The sequence below is a fragment of the Arvicola amphibius genome, chromosome 6 (assembly GCF_903992535.2).
Source record: "Arvicola amphibius chromosome 6, mArvAmp1.2, whole genome shotgun sequence".
Lineage (NCBI taxonomy): Eukaryota > Metazoa > Chordata > Mammalia > Rodentia > Cricetidae > Arvicola > Arvicola amphibius.
This window is the reverse complement of record NC_052052.2, coordinates 580,229-591,669: the sequence shown is the minus strand read 5'-3', so window position 1 is coordinate 591,669 and position 11,441 is coordinate 580,229. Positions and strand designations below refer to the sequence as shown.

Sequence of the window (11,441 nt, the reverse complement as noted above, 5' to 3'; positions counted from 1 at the left end):
GGTAGGAGACCCTGTGTGCCTTCTCTCGTGCATGCTTGTCCTGGGTCTTAGGTCTTCATCCTGCCCTCTGACACTGTCCATCTCCCCGCCAAACGCTGCCGAAAGACCACTGTGTGCTCAATTCCACTGGCAACCGGAGATGATAGCCATTGCACCCGCGGCTCCCAGGGTCGCCGCAGGGTTCCCGGGAGTCAGGCGAGGACGGTACCCAGCTACCCAGCGTGACCACGAGGGAAAGGCAGGACCGGCACCCTATCTTCCCCCCACCCCACCCCATCCCACCCCCGAGGAAAACCTCGGCTTCGGCAGCGGCGGCGCCTCCCTCACTGGGCTAGGAAAGAGGGACCCTCGGGTGGACGGGGCAGGCCGATCACGGCTCGGGCGGTCTGGCCGCCGGCCGCACCGACTGCGGGGCGCGGGTCCGCTCGCCCGAGGCCGTACAAGCCTTAGCGGATAGCGCCCTCTCGCGGCCAGAGCGGAAGGCGGCAGTCACAGTCACCAGGTAAACGGTGTCGGGAGTCAGGCCTTGGATGGTGGTGCTGTTGTGGCCAGCCGGCACCTCCACGCGCTGCAGGGAGCCGCATGGCAGAGGCCCGAGCTGGATATGGTAGCCGAGAGCAGAGTCCGGGCCGAGCGCGGGGGCCCAGCTTACGCGGAGGCTGCGCGGTCTGGTATGCGAGATGACGATGCGTTCCGGCCCGACCTCCTCTGCAGAGGAAGAGGGTGGTTGGTCTGAGGGGCGCCCCTCGCATGCCACCCTGCCCGCCCATGAGATCCCCCAGCTTCACCTTGCAGCGTGCGTACTCGCACGTACTGGGGCCGCAGAGGGTGCACGTTGGACTCGGGCAGCAGCGCTACTTCATAATCCGTGTCTGGATTGAGGTCGGTCCAGATCCAGCTGGTGGCATTCCCTGGCAGCTGTTGGCGTCTTGCGGCTGACAGTTTGTCACTGGGCACCAGCTCCAGCACGTAGTAACCAGAGTCCGCAGTCAGCAGGGGCGGCCAGGACAGGCGGAAGCCATTGGACAGAATCTCTGAGGCACGAAGCTGCTCTGGCTGCATCGCATCTAAGGATGGTGTAGTGCTGGGGTCAGGGAAAGGAAGGGTCCTTCTCCTTGTCACAGGGTGGGGCTCTCACTGATCCCCAGAGGACCCGAAGATTGGAGCCCTGGTAAGAAAGACTGGTGGGGCCTTCTACCAAGGAGAGGCAGGAGCCAGGTGGGTATTCACTACCCGCAGGTGCTAATGACTGCAAAACTCTGACTGGGCTTGTGGAAGGACAGAATACAGTCCCCAGTTCCTGGCCACATCATAAACTTCCCTGCCTACTTTATCCTCAGACCCGATCTGTAAGATATAGTGGCTACTCCTCACAGAAGAACAAGCTGGATGAAGGTCCCTCAAAGGCGACAAGGTCTACGGTATTGTCTGAGAACACAGGACTGATGTGGGGAAGTCACCCCGGAACCTTTACTGGTAAGCCACAGCCTTGTGATGATACACAGATGAAGAGTTAGTTAATGAGAAGCCTGAGCTAATATAGTTTCTGGCACCCAACATTTGTAGGCAGAGACTGCTTGTTCCTGGCTGCTCAGACCCGAATAATCACACAAAAATTATATTCATTACAGTATTATTTGGCCAATAGCTTGGTCGTATTTCTTGCTAGCTCTTACATCTTGAATTAACCCATTTCTATTAATCTATATATCTCCATGAGGCTGTGGCCCTTCGGCAGCTACATGGCATCTCCCCGACTCCACCTACTCTCTCCCTATATCTCTGTTCAGATTTTCTACCTGGCTGCATTCTGCCCTGCCATTGGCTGAAGCAGCTTTACTCATCAACCAATAAAGCAACACATATACAGAAGGACGCCACACATTAGAGGACCTGTCCCCCAAGACTGAGTGCTCAGCACAAATCTGCTGTGAGTCATATTCTAAACAGTTGTGCAGGAGGGAAACAGATCAGGGCCTGAAGTCAGAAGATGTGAGACTACATGTTAGTGACCCCAGGAACAATGGAAATGCAATAACCTCAGGAGCAGCCAGACCTAAGGTTATGGAGAGGGTGGGACCTTCCTTTATTACAGAGTGGAAAGGGGGACCCCAGAACGGGCTTCAGGGCTCATGACAACAAACATTGTCAGCCATCTGACCAGTATGCACACAAGGCTGGGTAGACCCATCCAGATCTTGGCTTTCTTCCTTGCTGATGCTGGGTGCTAAATTTGGTCAGCTGGGTACCCACTTTCCTGTCCAGCCTCCCATTCAGATTCTGACCTTAGCTACAGGTTTCCCATCCCAATACTTATCTCTGATGACAGCCTTTTCTCCTTCTGCCCTCTCCAGGTTCATCTGGGCCTCTTGGCCCAGGGGTTACCAGGTGATGTCCCTGGGGAATCTCTTGAGGCAGACCTTTCACCCTTTTCCAACCAAGAGATAAACCCATTCCTGTTTAGTGTAGATGATTAACCCTGATTAACCCACAGTAAGAGACTTGGTAAGAATGCTACCTTGGAGTGACAGCATTTTTCAGTGCCTATGACAGCTAAGCCAGCCAACAGGCCCTTAGTCTCTAGCCCCTTCTCTTTGGGAGATAAGATGTATGAGGTCCAGAAGAAAGCCGGTGCTAAGTTCCTACAGTGTCTTCCCCGTTCTGGCTTCCCCAGCAGTTCCCACAATAAACATGAGTGAAAGAAAACCAGCTTAAACCCCTTCCTGACTATGACTCCCTACCATCGAGTAGGTACGGCCTGAACTCTGTAGGAGACAATCCCTGACTACTTGACTCTCTCCTTTCTCCAGGAATGGTGGGCCTGGCAAGCCATTTGGCTCCTGCACACACACACACACACACACACACACACACACACACACAAAGGCACATGATGTCACAGAGACCCCTGGGGGAGCCTTGGACCTCTTTTCTGTACTAAGCCCCTCTACACACACCCCACCCAAAGTAACCCTCAGTTTATTGGTCTATACATGACAGGGAGTCACATCTTGAAGTGGTTACTCCAACCTGCTGCAGTCTCTTTATAGCCCAGGTGTCAGGGTACATGAAGGCACCCAGAAGGACTATGTTCCTGGACAGTGTGCAGAAAACATGCGGGCCACCTCCCCACTGCTGCATCTACAAGGGCATCCGGCTCATGAGTTTCCCCTGAAGTCTCCACCCAGATCCTCCCCATGCAGCCAGCTGTCAGCTAGGGATTCCCAGGCCCTGGCTCTCCCCACCTACCAGTGATGGAGTCCCGAAGTCCTGGAGCAATGATATGAAGGTCATCCACATCCACAAAGTGTAGGTGCTTCTCAGCAGGAGCTGAGGCAGCCGCTGACAACTCCAACAGGTTGCCCCGGCCAGTGCTGACGATGAAGACGGTGACACCCAGGTCCTTGAGATCCTGCATAGGGGGGCCCACGGGATCACTGGAGCCTCCATCCGTCACCCACACCAGGACCTTGGGAACCCCTAGCCGGGCACCTGCTGCTTCGGCAAACAATTGCTCTTTGGCATAAGCCAGTGCCAAGCCTGTATTGGTGTCACCCATACGTTGGGACGCAACACGTACGGCATCCTGTACAGCCTGGCCTGAGCTGTACTGGTCAAAAGTAAACTCTGTGTGCGGCCGACTGCCCACATGCACCAGGCTAGCACGCACAGCCCCAGGGCCAAAAGGCATTGCAGACACCAGCTGCCCCACGAATTCCCGAACTCTCGAGAATTCATAGTGTGACACGCTGGCTGAGCTGTCCAACAGGAACAACAGGTCCCCCTGGGGGGCTGATGCTGTGGCACCTGGAGGGAAAGACAAAGGGTTCAGTCTAGGTAGTATCCCCCCCTCCCCGCAGACAACCCCATGCCCACGGCAGAACCACCTTCAAAGGCCTGAACTTTTCTTAAGCATATGTTTTGCCTTTGCCCAAAGATACGGGTAGTAGAACCCCCAGAATGGTGTTATAAGCCAACAATAGCTCCCAGCTGTACAATGGCCGTGTACCTAGGGCACCATGGGCTGCCCTCATGTTCCTTATGTGGGTGCTGACATTCTCCCCAATAGACCCTGTGTGCAGGTGGAGCCGAAGGTTCAGGCCCAGGTCTCCTGCAGGGCCCTGAGCCACATGCACTGCTCTCCTTAGACTATTTTCAGAAGGGCTACCTCCAGGGTGGAGTTAAAGCTAGTTAGTCAGTCTCCAGGTGAAGCAATGGGCTCTGAGCATGCCCAGCAACAGAGACAACAAGGCAGGATGGGCGAGCAAAAGCGAAGGGTTGGGGAATACGAAGCAGTGCACAGCCCAGCCCTTCCCACCCATCTGACGGCTGGTCGGAATCCTCACCCCAGTTACAGATGACACCTCCCCTCCTCTGTCCCCCATTCTGTTTCATGTGTGCCCAGAAAGTAGGATATTTCTCCCCGAAACAGCCTGAGGGTCCAACCATTTTCTAGTGAGCCTCCCCTTTATATCCCTTTTTCTTCCAGTCCGGTAGACACTGATCTCAGTACTGAAAGTACTGATGAGACCTTCCATCACTAAGTCTCAAGTAGGCAGGGGCTCTCAGGGTGCCTGGATTCCAGCCCTGGATTTGGGGGATTCCCCCCTCCTTGTGGAGCCATTCCAATCTTCTTACCCCCTTTCTGGTGAGGAACTTTTCAAAGATGAGGAAACTGAGGCAGGGAGTGCCTCTCAAACATCTTTTCTCCACTATCCAGGCCTGAGGGGCGGGGCGGGGCGGGGCGGGGCAGACCGTGGCCTCCGCTCTCTGTGTCCAGCACCGGCTCAGTTGAGTCACCGAGCGCCTGGGAGCGCCCACCGCAGGTGGCTGAGGTGCTGCCATGTGCCCCACCCTCTTCCCCGGCCTTCCCGCCCACTCGTCCCGCGGCTGCACCTGGACAGTCGTGACCCGCGTGGGCAGCGGCCGATGGGTTTGTCAGGAATTGGAATCCGGGTTCCACCACACTTACTGCTCTCCACGCCGCTCCGCGCCAGTGCCAGCCGCAAACTCAAAGCCAGGCTGAGCGCAGTCCAGAACAGCATCGCGCATGGAGTGGCGGGCTCTTGACCACAGCTGGCAGCTAACTTGCCCTCCTACCGCAAGCAAGGCAGGCCCACCCACCTCTTAGGAGCCACACCCACTCCCGTGGCCACGCCCCTGCGTGGGAGGCGCGTGCACTCTGTCGCGCGCTCAAAGACCAATCTGCACGGACTGCACAGCGGTGCGTGCCTCAGCGGTCCCAGACTTGCGGTGACAAGCAACAGCCACAAAAGAACATACATGTGGGCATGCGCTAACATTCCCATCTCTCTTCTGTAGGCTGTGATAATAGTCGTCCATATTCTTCACCTCTCTCCTCTCCCCTTAGAGCTCCTCACAGCTCCTGATCTGCAAAACGCCTGAAGTCAGAACCAAGAGAGCCTTAGAAGTGGGGCTGTACAAAGAACTCCCCCTCAACCAACAAGGACCCAGCTGGGTGAGCAGCTGGTCTTCTCTGAAGACTGACCAGTAGAGAGACACTGTTTCAAGAGGAGAAAAGAGCATTTACGAAGCTTCTTAAAGAATGAAAAGCCGAGGCCGGGCGGTGGTGGCGCACGCCTTTAATCCCAGCACTCGGGAGGCAGAGGCAGGCGGATCTCTGAGTTCGAGGCCAGCCTGGTCTACAAGAGCTAGTTCCAGGACAGGCTCTAGAAACTACAGGGAAACCCTGTCTCAAAAAACCAAAAAAAAAAAAAAAAAAAAAAAAAAAAAAAAAAAAAAGCCGGGCCTTGCCAGCACTGTCCCCCGAATTCTTGGAGGAAAAGACATAAACCAGGCAGTCAGAAGCTATCCAGTGTGACCATGAAGGCCTATTGCTTCCATATACACTGGCTATGCCCTAGCCAGACCCCAGCAGGACCAGAGACCCACTGGACCAGAGACCCACTGATGATCCAGAGCTGGGCCCTGCAGTCAATACCAAAACTCAGACCAAAGTGTAGTCCACAGGATACTGAACCCTTAGAGAAGGCTGCTTGCCGACCTGGTCTACAAGAGCTAGTTCCAGACAGCAAAGACTGTTACACAGAGAAACCATGTATCAAAAAAACAGTGGGGGGAGGGATGGGAGGGCTGTATGTCTGGTGCCTTCCTAAGACTCTTCGCTGTAGAGTAACTATAGTGTTCAGGATGGAGGCACACATGATGGGGGGGTGTCTGGCAGGATGTCCCCTCCCTTCCCACTCTCAGCAAGAGGATGCTCAGCGGGGAGGACGGATGGGACTCAATGGTTTTCCTTCCTCCGTTTCTGGCAGGTGAGACGCTGCGGGGGCCTTGAGGACTGTGCCTGAGTTTGGCTTTGCCTAAAAAAGGAAGCATACAGCTGAGCCTGAGCGGCTTGTTGCAGGAACAAGTAAGAGCTATGTGCCGCTGCCGTCCCCCACCCGCTTGCCGGGAATCTTGGCAGTGGGTGTTGGCTTCGTTCCACAGACCTCAGGCCTCTGAATGGACCAGAAAGTGCTTGATGCTTCTGCCTGAGTCTTGAGGATGGGAGCAGTGTGTGTGGGTCTCTCAAAGAGTGTGCCTCCCAGGGGCCACCAACTAACTCCTGGCTCTCAACTAACTCACAGCAAGGTTGCTGTGGAGATGGCACTGTGAACAAGCAGAGGACGTGGGGGCCGGGGGAGGGTGTCCAGCAGAATCGTTTCATCTAACGCTTACTCTGCCAGGGACCTGGGTCTTAAAGGAAGCAGGGGTTCATAGCCCTCAGGCCTATAGACACACCTCAGCCTGCCCTGTTTCCATCCCTTCTGGAAAAAGTGAGCAGATCTTCTTGGCTGTGACGCTGGCCCTGAGGAAGCAGCTGCTCTCCTTCTTCTGGCCTCACCATCCGAGGGAGAGGGCACAGGCGGCCTGGTCTCCACCCAGCCTGGTCCAGACTGGGCTACCTGCCTGACTTGAGCTCAGGCCGAAGTGCTCCTGCTGCCAGATTCCTTGGGACACCCTTCCCATTATCCCTCCCCCCATCAGCCACCAGAAAAAGCGTGTCCTTTTGTCTCGCAGTGGTCCCCACCTCCGGAAGACACACAGACATCCTAGGGAGTATGGGGTCAGCCAAGGGTGCAATGGTCAGGTTCAGGGCTGGGCTTGAGGCCCACCAAAGGAAGGACAAATAGTTCAGAAGCCTTTCTCTAAAGGGAGATAGGCTCAGGGAAGGGGAACAGGCAGAAATGTTGTCATAGGCAAAGATGGGCCAGGCCAGGGTGACCTTGAGCCCCCAGTCCTCAGCCCCCAGGGACTGCCCCTGCCTGTTCCTGTCAAGGACAGCCCTTGATGCTAATTCTATCCCACCACAATGGCTTTGGCTGGAAACAGGGAGTCCCTGTGCTTGACTTCCTGGAGTACTCAGCCTGCCCTGTCTGTCTGCAGGCAGGTGGAGGGGTTTCCTGAAGTCTAGAGACACTGCCCTTAGCACAGCGCCCCTGCTTTCAACCAAGGACCCTAGGGAATGTTCCTTTCCTCCCACAGTCAGGCTTCTGCGGAGAAGAAGGGCCTTTTGTCCACAGATGGCTGTGGTCATGCTCAACCCCAAGGAAAAGGGCAGCTCCTAGGGCCTCTGACCTGACCCTTGACCCCACATAAGGACAGAGCTGCCTGCCCTGCCCCTGCCTCACCACCCGAACTATGAGCTGCTGTTTGTCATATTTTTGTGTTTTGTTTTTTTCATGGAGGAACACTGTGGACTTCCTCACTGACTCATGCTTGGCTAGCTTTCTTATACAGCCCAGGACCCCTTGCTCAGGTAATGGCTTTGGTCCTCCCACAATAATTAAGACACAAAATAATCCCCTAGAAACCAGTCTGATCTGGGGATCCCTCAACTGAGACTTCCTTTTCAGATGGCTCTGGCTGTATCCAGTTAAGCTAACTAGGATGGGTGCCAAGGGGGGGGAGGGCTTTTCCCACTTCCACCAGGCTGAAACACTTTGAAATGCCATCTTTCTTTCTTTTTCTTTCTTTCTTTTTTCTTTCTTTTCTTTTTCTTTTTTTTTTTTTTTTTTTTTTTTGAGACAGTGTTTCTTGTGTAGCCTTAGCTGCTCTGGAACTGGCTCTGTAGACCAGGCTGGCCTTGAACTCAGAGATCCGCCTGCCTCTGCCTCTTGAGTGCTAGGGTTAAAGGTGGGTGCCACCACCATCCCACTTGTCATGTAATTTGCGTCTAGCATGAAAACCCAAGCACACATCAGAACACAGAAGCAGGAAATGGTGGGATCAGCTGTTGGAAGCCTGGGGCAGTGGAATGGGCTGAGCCTGAACGCTATGGCCCCATCTCACAGCAGCCAAGGAGCAGACAAGAGCATCAGGGATCTCAGCTCCTTCCTGCTATCTATTTTACTTTCTTTTAGACCAGCTCTGGTAGGGCAAGTTCCAGAGCCTGAGCCAGAAGATTGGGTCTGTAGACCTAGGGTCCTGTTTTACCCTCAGGGACCAGAGCTGACCCAATCTACTTCCCTTGCAGCTAGAGCAGCAGGGAAGACAAATGGCTTGGTGAGCAGCCTGAGCATTGGGTGGATGCAAATGATCCCCTTTATTTACCCAGTCCATCCCCCTAATCTCTGCACGAAGACACAGGCACGGGGCCAAACCCCGTGCTTCAAGTCCTGCTGCAACGTGAGGACTCAGCAGGAAAGACCCCTGCTAGCAGAGATGCAGGGTGTTATCTATTTATTTGTTTGCTTGCTTGTTTGTTTTTTTTTTCAAGACAGGGTTTCTCTGTGAAACAGTCCTGGCTGTCCTGGAACTCACTCTGTAGACCAGACTGGTCTCAAACTCACTAATATCTGCCTGCCTCTGCCTCCCGAGTGCTGGGATTAAAGTCATGTGCCACCACCGCCCCAAGGCGCAGGGTGTTATGATTTGAATCTGCAATGATCCCCAGACTCATGCTTTTAACACTTGTTCCCTAGTTAGTTTTTTTGAAGTCCATGAAGCTTTAGGAGTCTGTGAGCCTTTAGGAGGCTGTGCCTAACTTAGGGCAGGTTTTTGAGGGTTAAAGACCAGTTACTGGCTCATGTTGCTGCTTCCTGGTCTGCTGTGATAGGAAGCACCTTCAGCACATTGCTATGGTCTGACCGACTTTACCCTGCCTTCCCTACCATGACGAACTGAAACCTTTTGAGACTTTGAGCTGAAGCAAATCTTAAGTTGTTCCTGTCAGTTGTACTATTGTGGTCACAGATACACAAAAGTAACTAATACACAGGGCTGCTTATTTTCCCTGAAAAGGGTATAATTGTGTGAGATGGGACCCTGTGGTAGGCTACAAGAAGGAAAAACTTTAGAAGCAGAGGCAACGTCAAATGTCAAGAGCTGGAGGACTGTGGGTAGGAGGCATGTATGGGGCAGGCTGCTTGGGCTAGGACACGGGAAGCAAGCCAGGCTGTGTGGCCTTCAGACCACAGGGAGGATGCTGCGATTCTGAGTACCAGGAGAAGCTTGAAGGGTGTGGAAGTCAAGGACGGCTGACTTCACACTCCTAGAAAAACAGCCTCAGAGACAGGCTGCAAGCCCCAAACGTGCCACTAGCTGACCAGGAATGATCCGTCCTGATATGGGACCCCCAGCTTTGGGTCCTGGCTGGATTGCTTCTGTAAGAGGTGACCCAGGTTTCCTGTCCCATGCCGAGGAGGGTCCAGATAGTCTTGAAAGGGAATCTTCCAGAAGTGGGGACCTAAGGGAAGCAGGAGTGGCCTCCGCTCTCAGGGCCAGCACCAGTTCTGCCTGTTCCTACTCAGCACCCCCAACCCCCTCACTCCAGGCTCAGTTCCTGCCTCTACCAAAGCCCAACCCACGTCTGGGAGGGGAGCAAGGCTAGAGTTTAAGCCCAGACCTAAAGCTGGATGAAGGAAGCTGGATAAACCCAGGGCCCCTCCTGGCTGGTACTGTCTGAGGGTGTGTCTGTAAATACTTTGTGAATGAATACATGGTTTAAGGAAGATGGGACTCTCCCTGTGCCCAGTCTCTTCACCTGTGGTGACGCTCTCACCCAAAGATAAGAGGAATATAGGGCAGGATGCAGCCATACATGTGTGCATACACCAGCCAGGCTCCCTTTTATAAGGCAGGTCCTCGGTTACTGGAAAGGAGCGAGCATTCCCACCTTGAAGCTTATCTGTAGCCCTGAGGAACTGGAGAGAAGAGTTGTTTAGCAGCGGTGGCAAGAAATGAGTCACACCGTGCAGCAAACCCACGTGGGAGTTTATTGTTGGGGAGATAGAGGCCCTTAGCAGAAAGAGGCTGCTCTGGACTTTCAGGCTGGAGTCTAGACACGAGGATCCTAGGTCCTAAATGAGGCTTCCACCTTGAACTCATGCTAGGCAAGAGCTGAGAGACAAACATTTGTGGGGCCCAGCCAGAGTCCCGCCAAGGCAGGAGACGGTAGGCCAGGTGAAGGCCAGTGATTACCTCAGGGGTGGGGACAGGATCATTGTGACTGAAGAACCAGCCCCTCTCTTCTTTCCCTTCAGTCCCAAACCCCCTTTCCACAACCTGTTCATGTGGTGGTAGAAATGGAAGGGGCCCCAAAGGAGCAGTGACCCCAGACCTGTGCCGGCTTGTGTTGGGAGCCGGCTTGTCTGCTCTACCAGCTGGCATAGCTCTGTTCTTCACAGATAAATACAAACCCTAGGCCCTCCTGCAGACCCCATACAGTCTCCACAGCATTCTTTATTTTGTATGTGATGCTTTGTGAACGGAACCTCATGTTTGAGGTTTGCCTCAAACCTTTGCCTCACGTAAACACCAGACTACACTCTGCTATACCCATCACCATTCACAGAGCAATGGTGTTTTCTTTTTTGTCAATGGTGTTTTCTTTTTTGTCTTATTCTGTAGCCCAGGCCGGCCTCAAACACACAGCAATTCTTCTGCCTCAGCCTCCCTAGTGCTGAGATTGCAGGTGTAAACCATCATGCCCTGCACACAGAGTTCCTTTGGGAAATGCCCGGAAAAATCAAATTAAATTAAATAACAAGAAAATCTGAAAGGCCGGGCTAAAGTAGGTCATCCCACTAGCCTCCCTTAGACTTTCCCAGGGCCACCTGGAGGACACCCAAGGCCTCAAGATGGGCTTGGGAAGTTGGGGAACACCTTTCAGAAATGGAATGTCCCAGGCAGCTGCTATGACGGGTTCCTCACCCAGCCAGCAGTCACTTCAGCCTAGAAGTTGATCTCTGCAGTCACCTCCCCACCCCCACCAGGCCCAGCTGTTGTTTTGATGGTTTTGGGGCCAGGCAGATCCAAACCTCAGCCAAGGGCTTCCCAGGAGAGTCTTCATCTTCAACCTCTGGGGGTGGCCAGACTAGTTCCTGGCAGGAGGAGAAGGAAGACGGCTTCATTCCAGAGGAAGCACTCCTGGGCAGTTTGGCGACCAGCTGACTCCGTCACTCTGTCGGCTCAGG

General features: G+C 54.1%; 1 protein-coding gene across 1 annotated transcript; it reads right to left on the bottom strand.

The window, feature by feature from the left end:
- Nucleotides 1-366: 366 nt before the first annotated feature.
- On the bottom strand, nt 367-5,088 carry Vwa1 (von Willebrand factor A domain containing 1). Its single transcript, XM_038335423.1, has 4 exons — nt 4,973-5,088; nt 3,250-3,807; nt 789-1,067; nt 367-708 (listed from the first exon to the last, which is right to left on the bottom strand). The coding sequence occupies exons 1-4, from the start codon at nt 5,043-5,045 to the stop codon at nt 371-373; spliced, it is 1,248 nt and encodes a 415-aa protein (XP_038191351.1). The 5' UTR covers nt 5,046-5,088; the 3' UTR covers nt 367-370.
- Between the last annotated feature and the right edge of the window lie 6,353 nt (nt 5,089-11,441).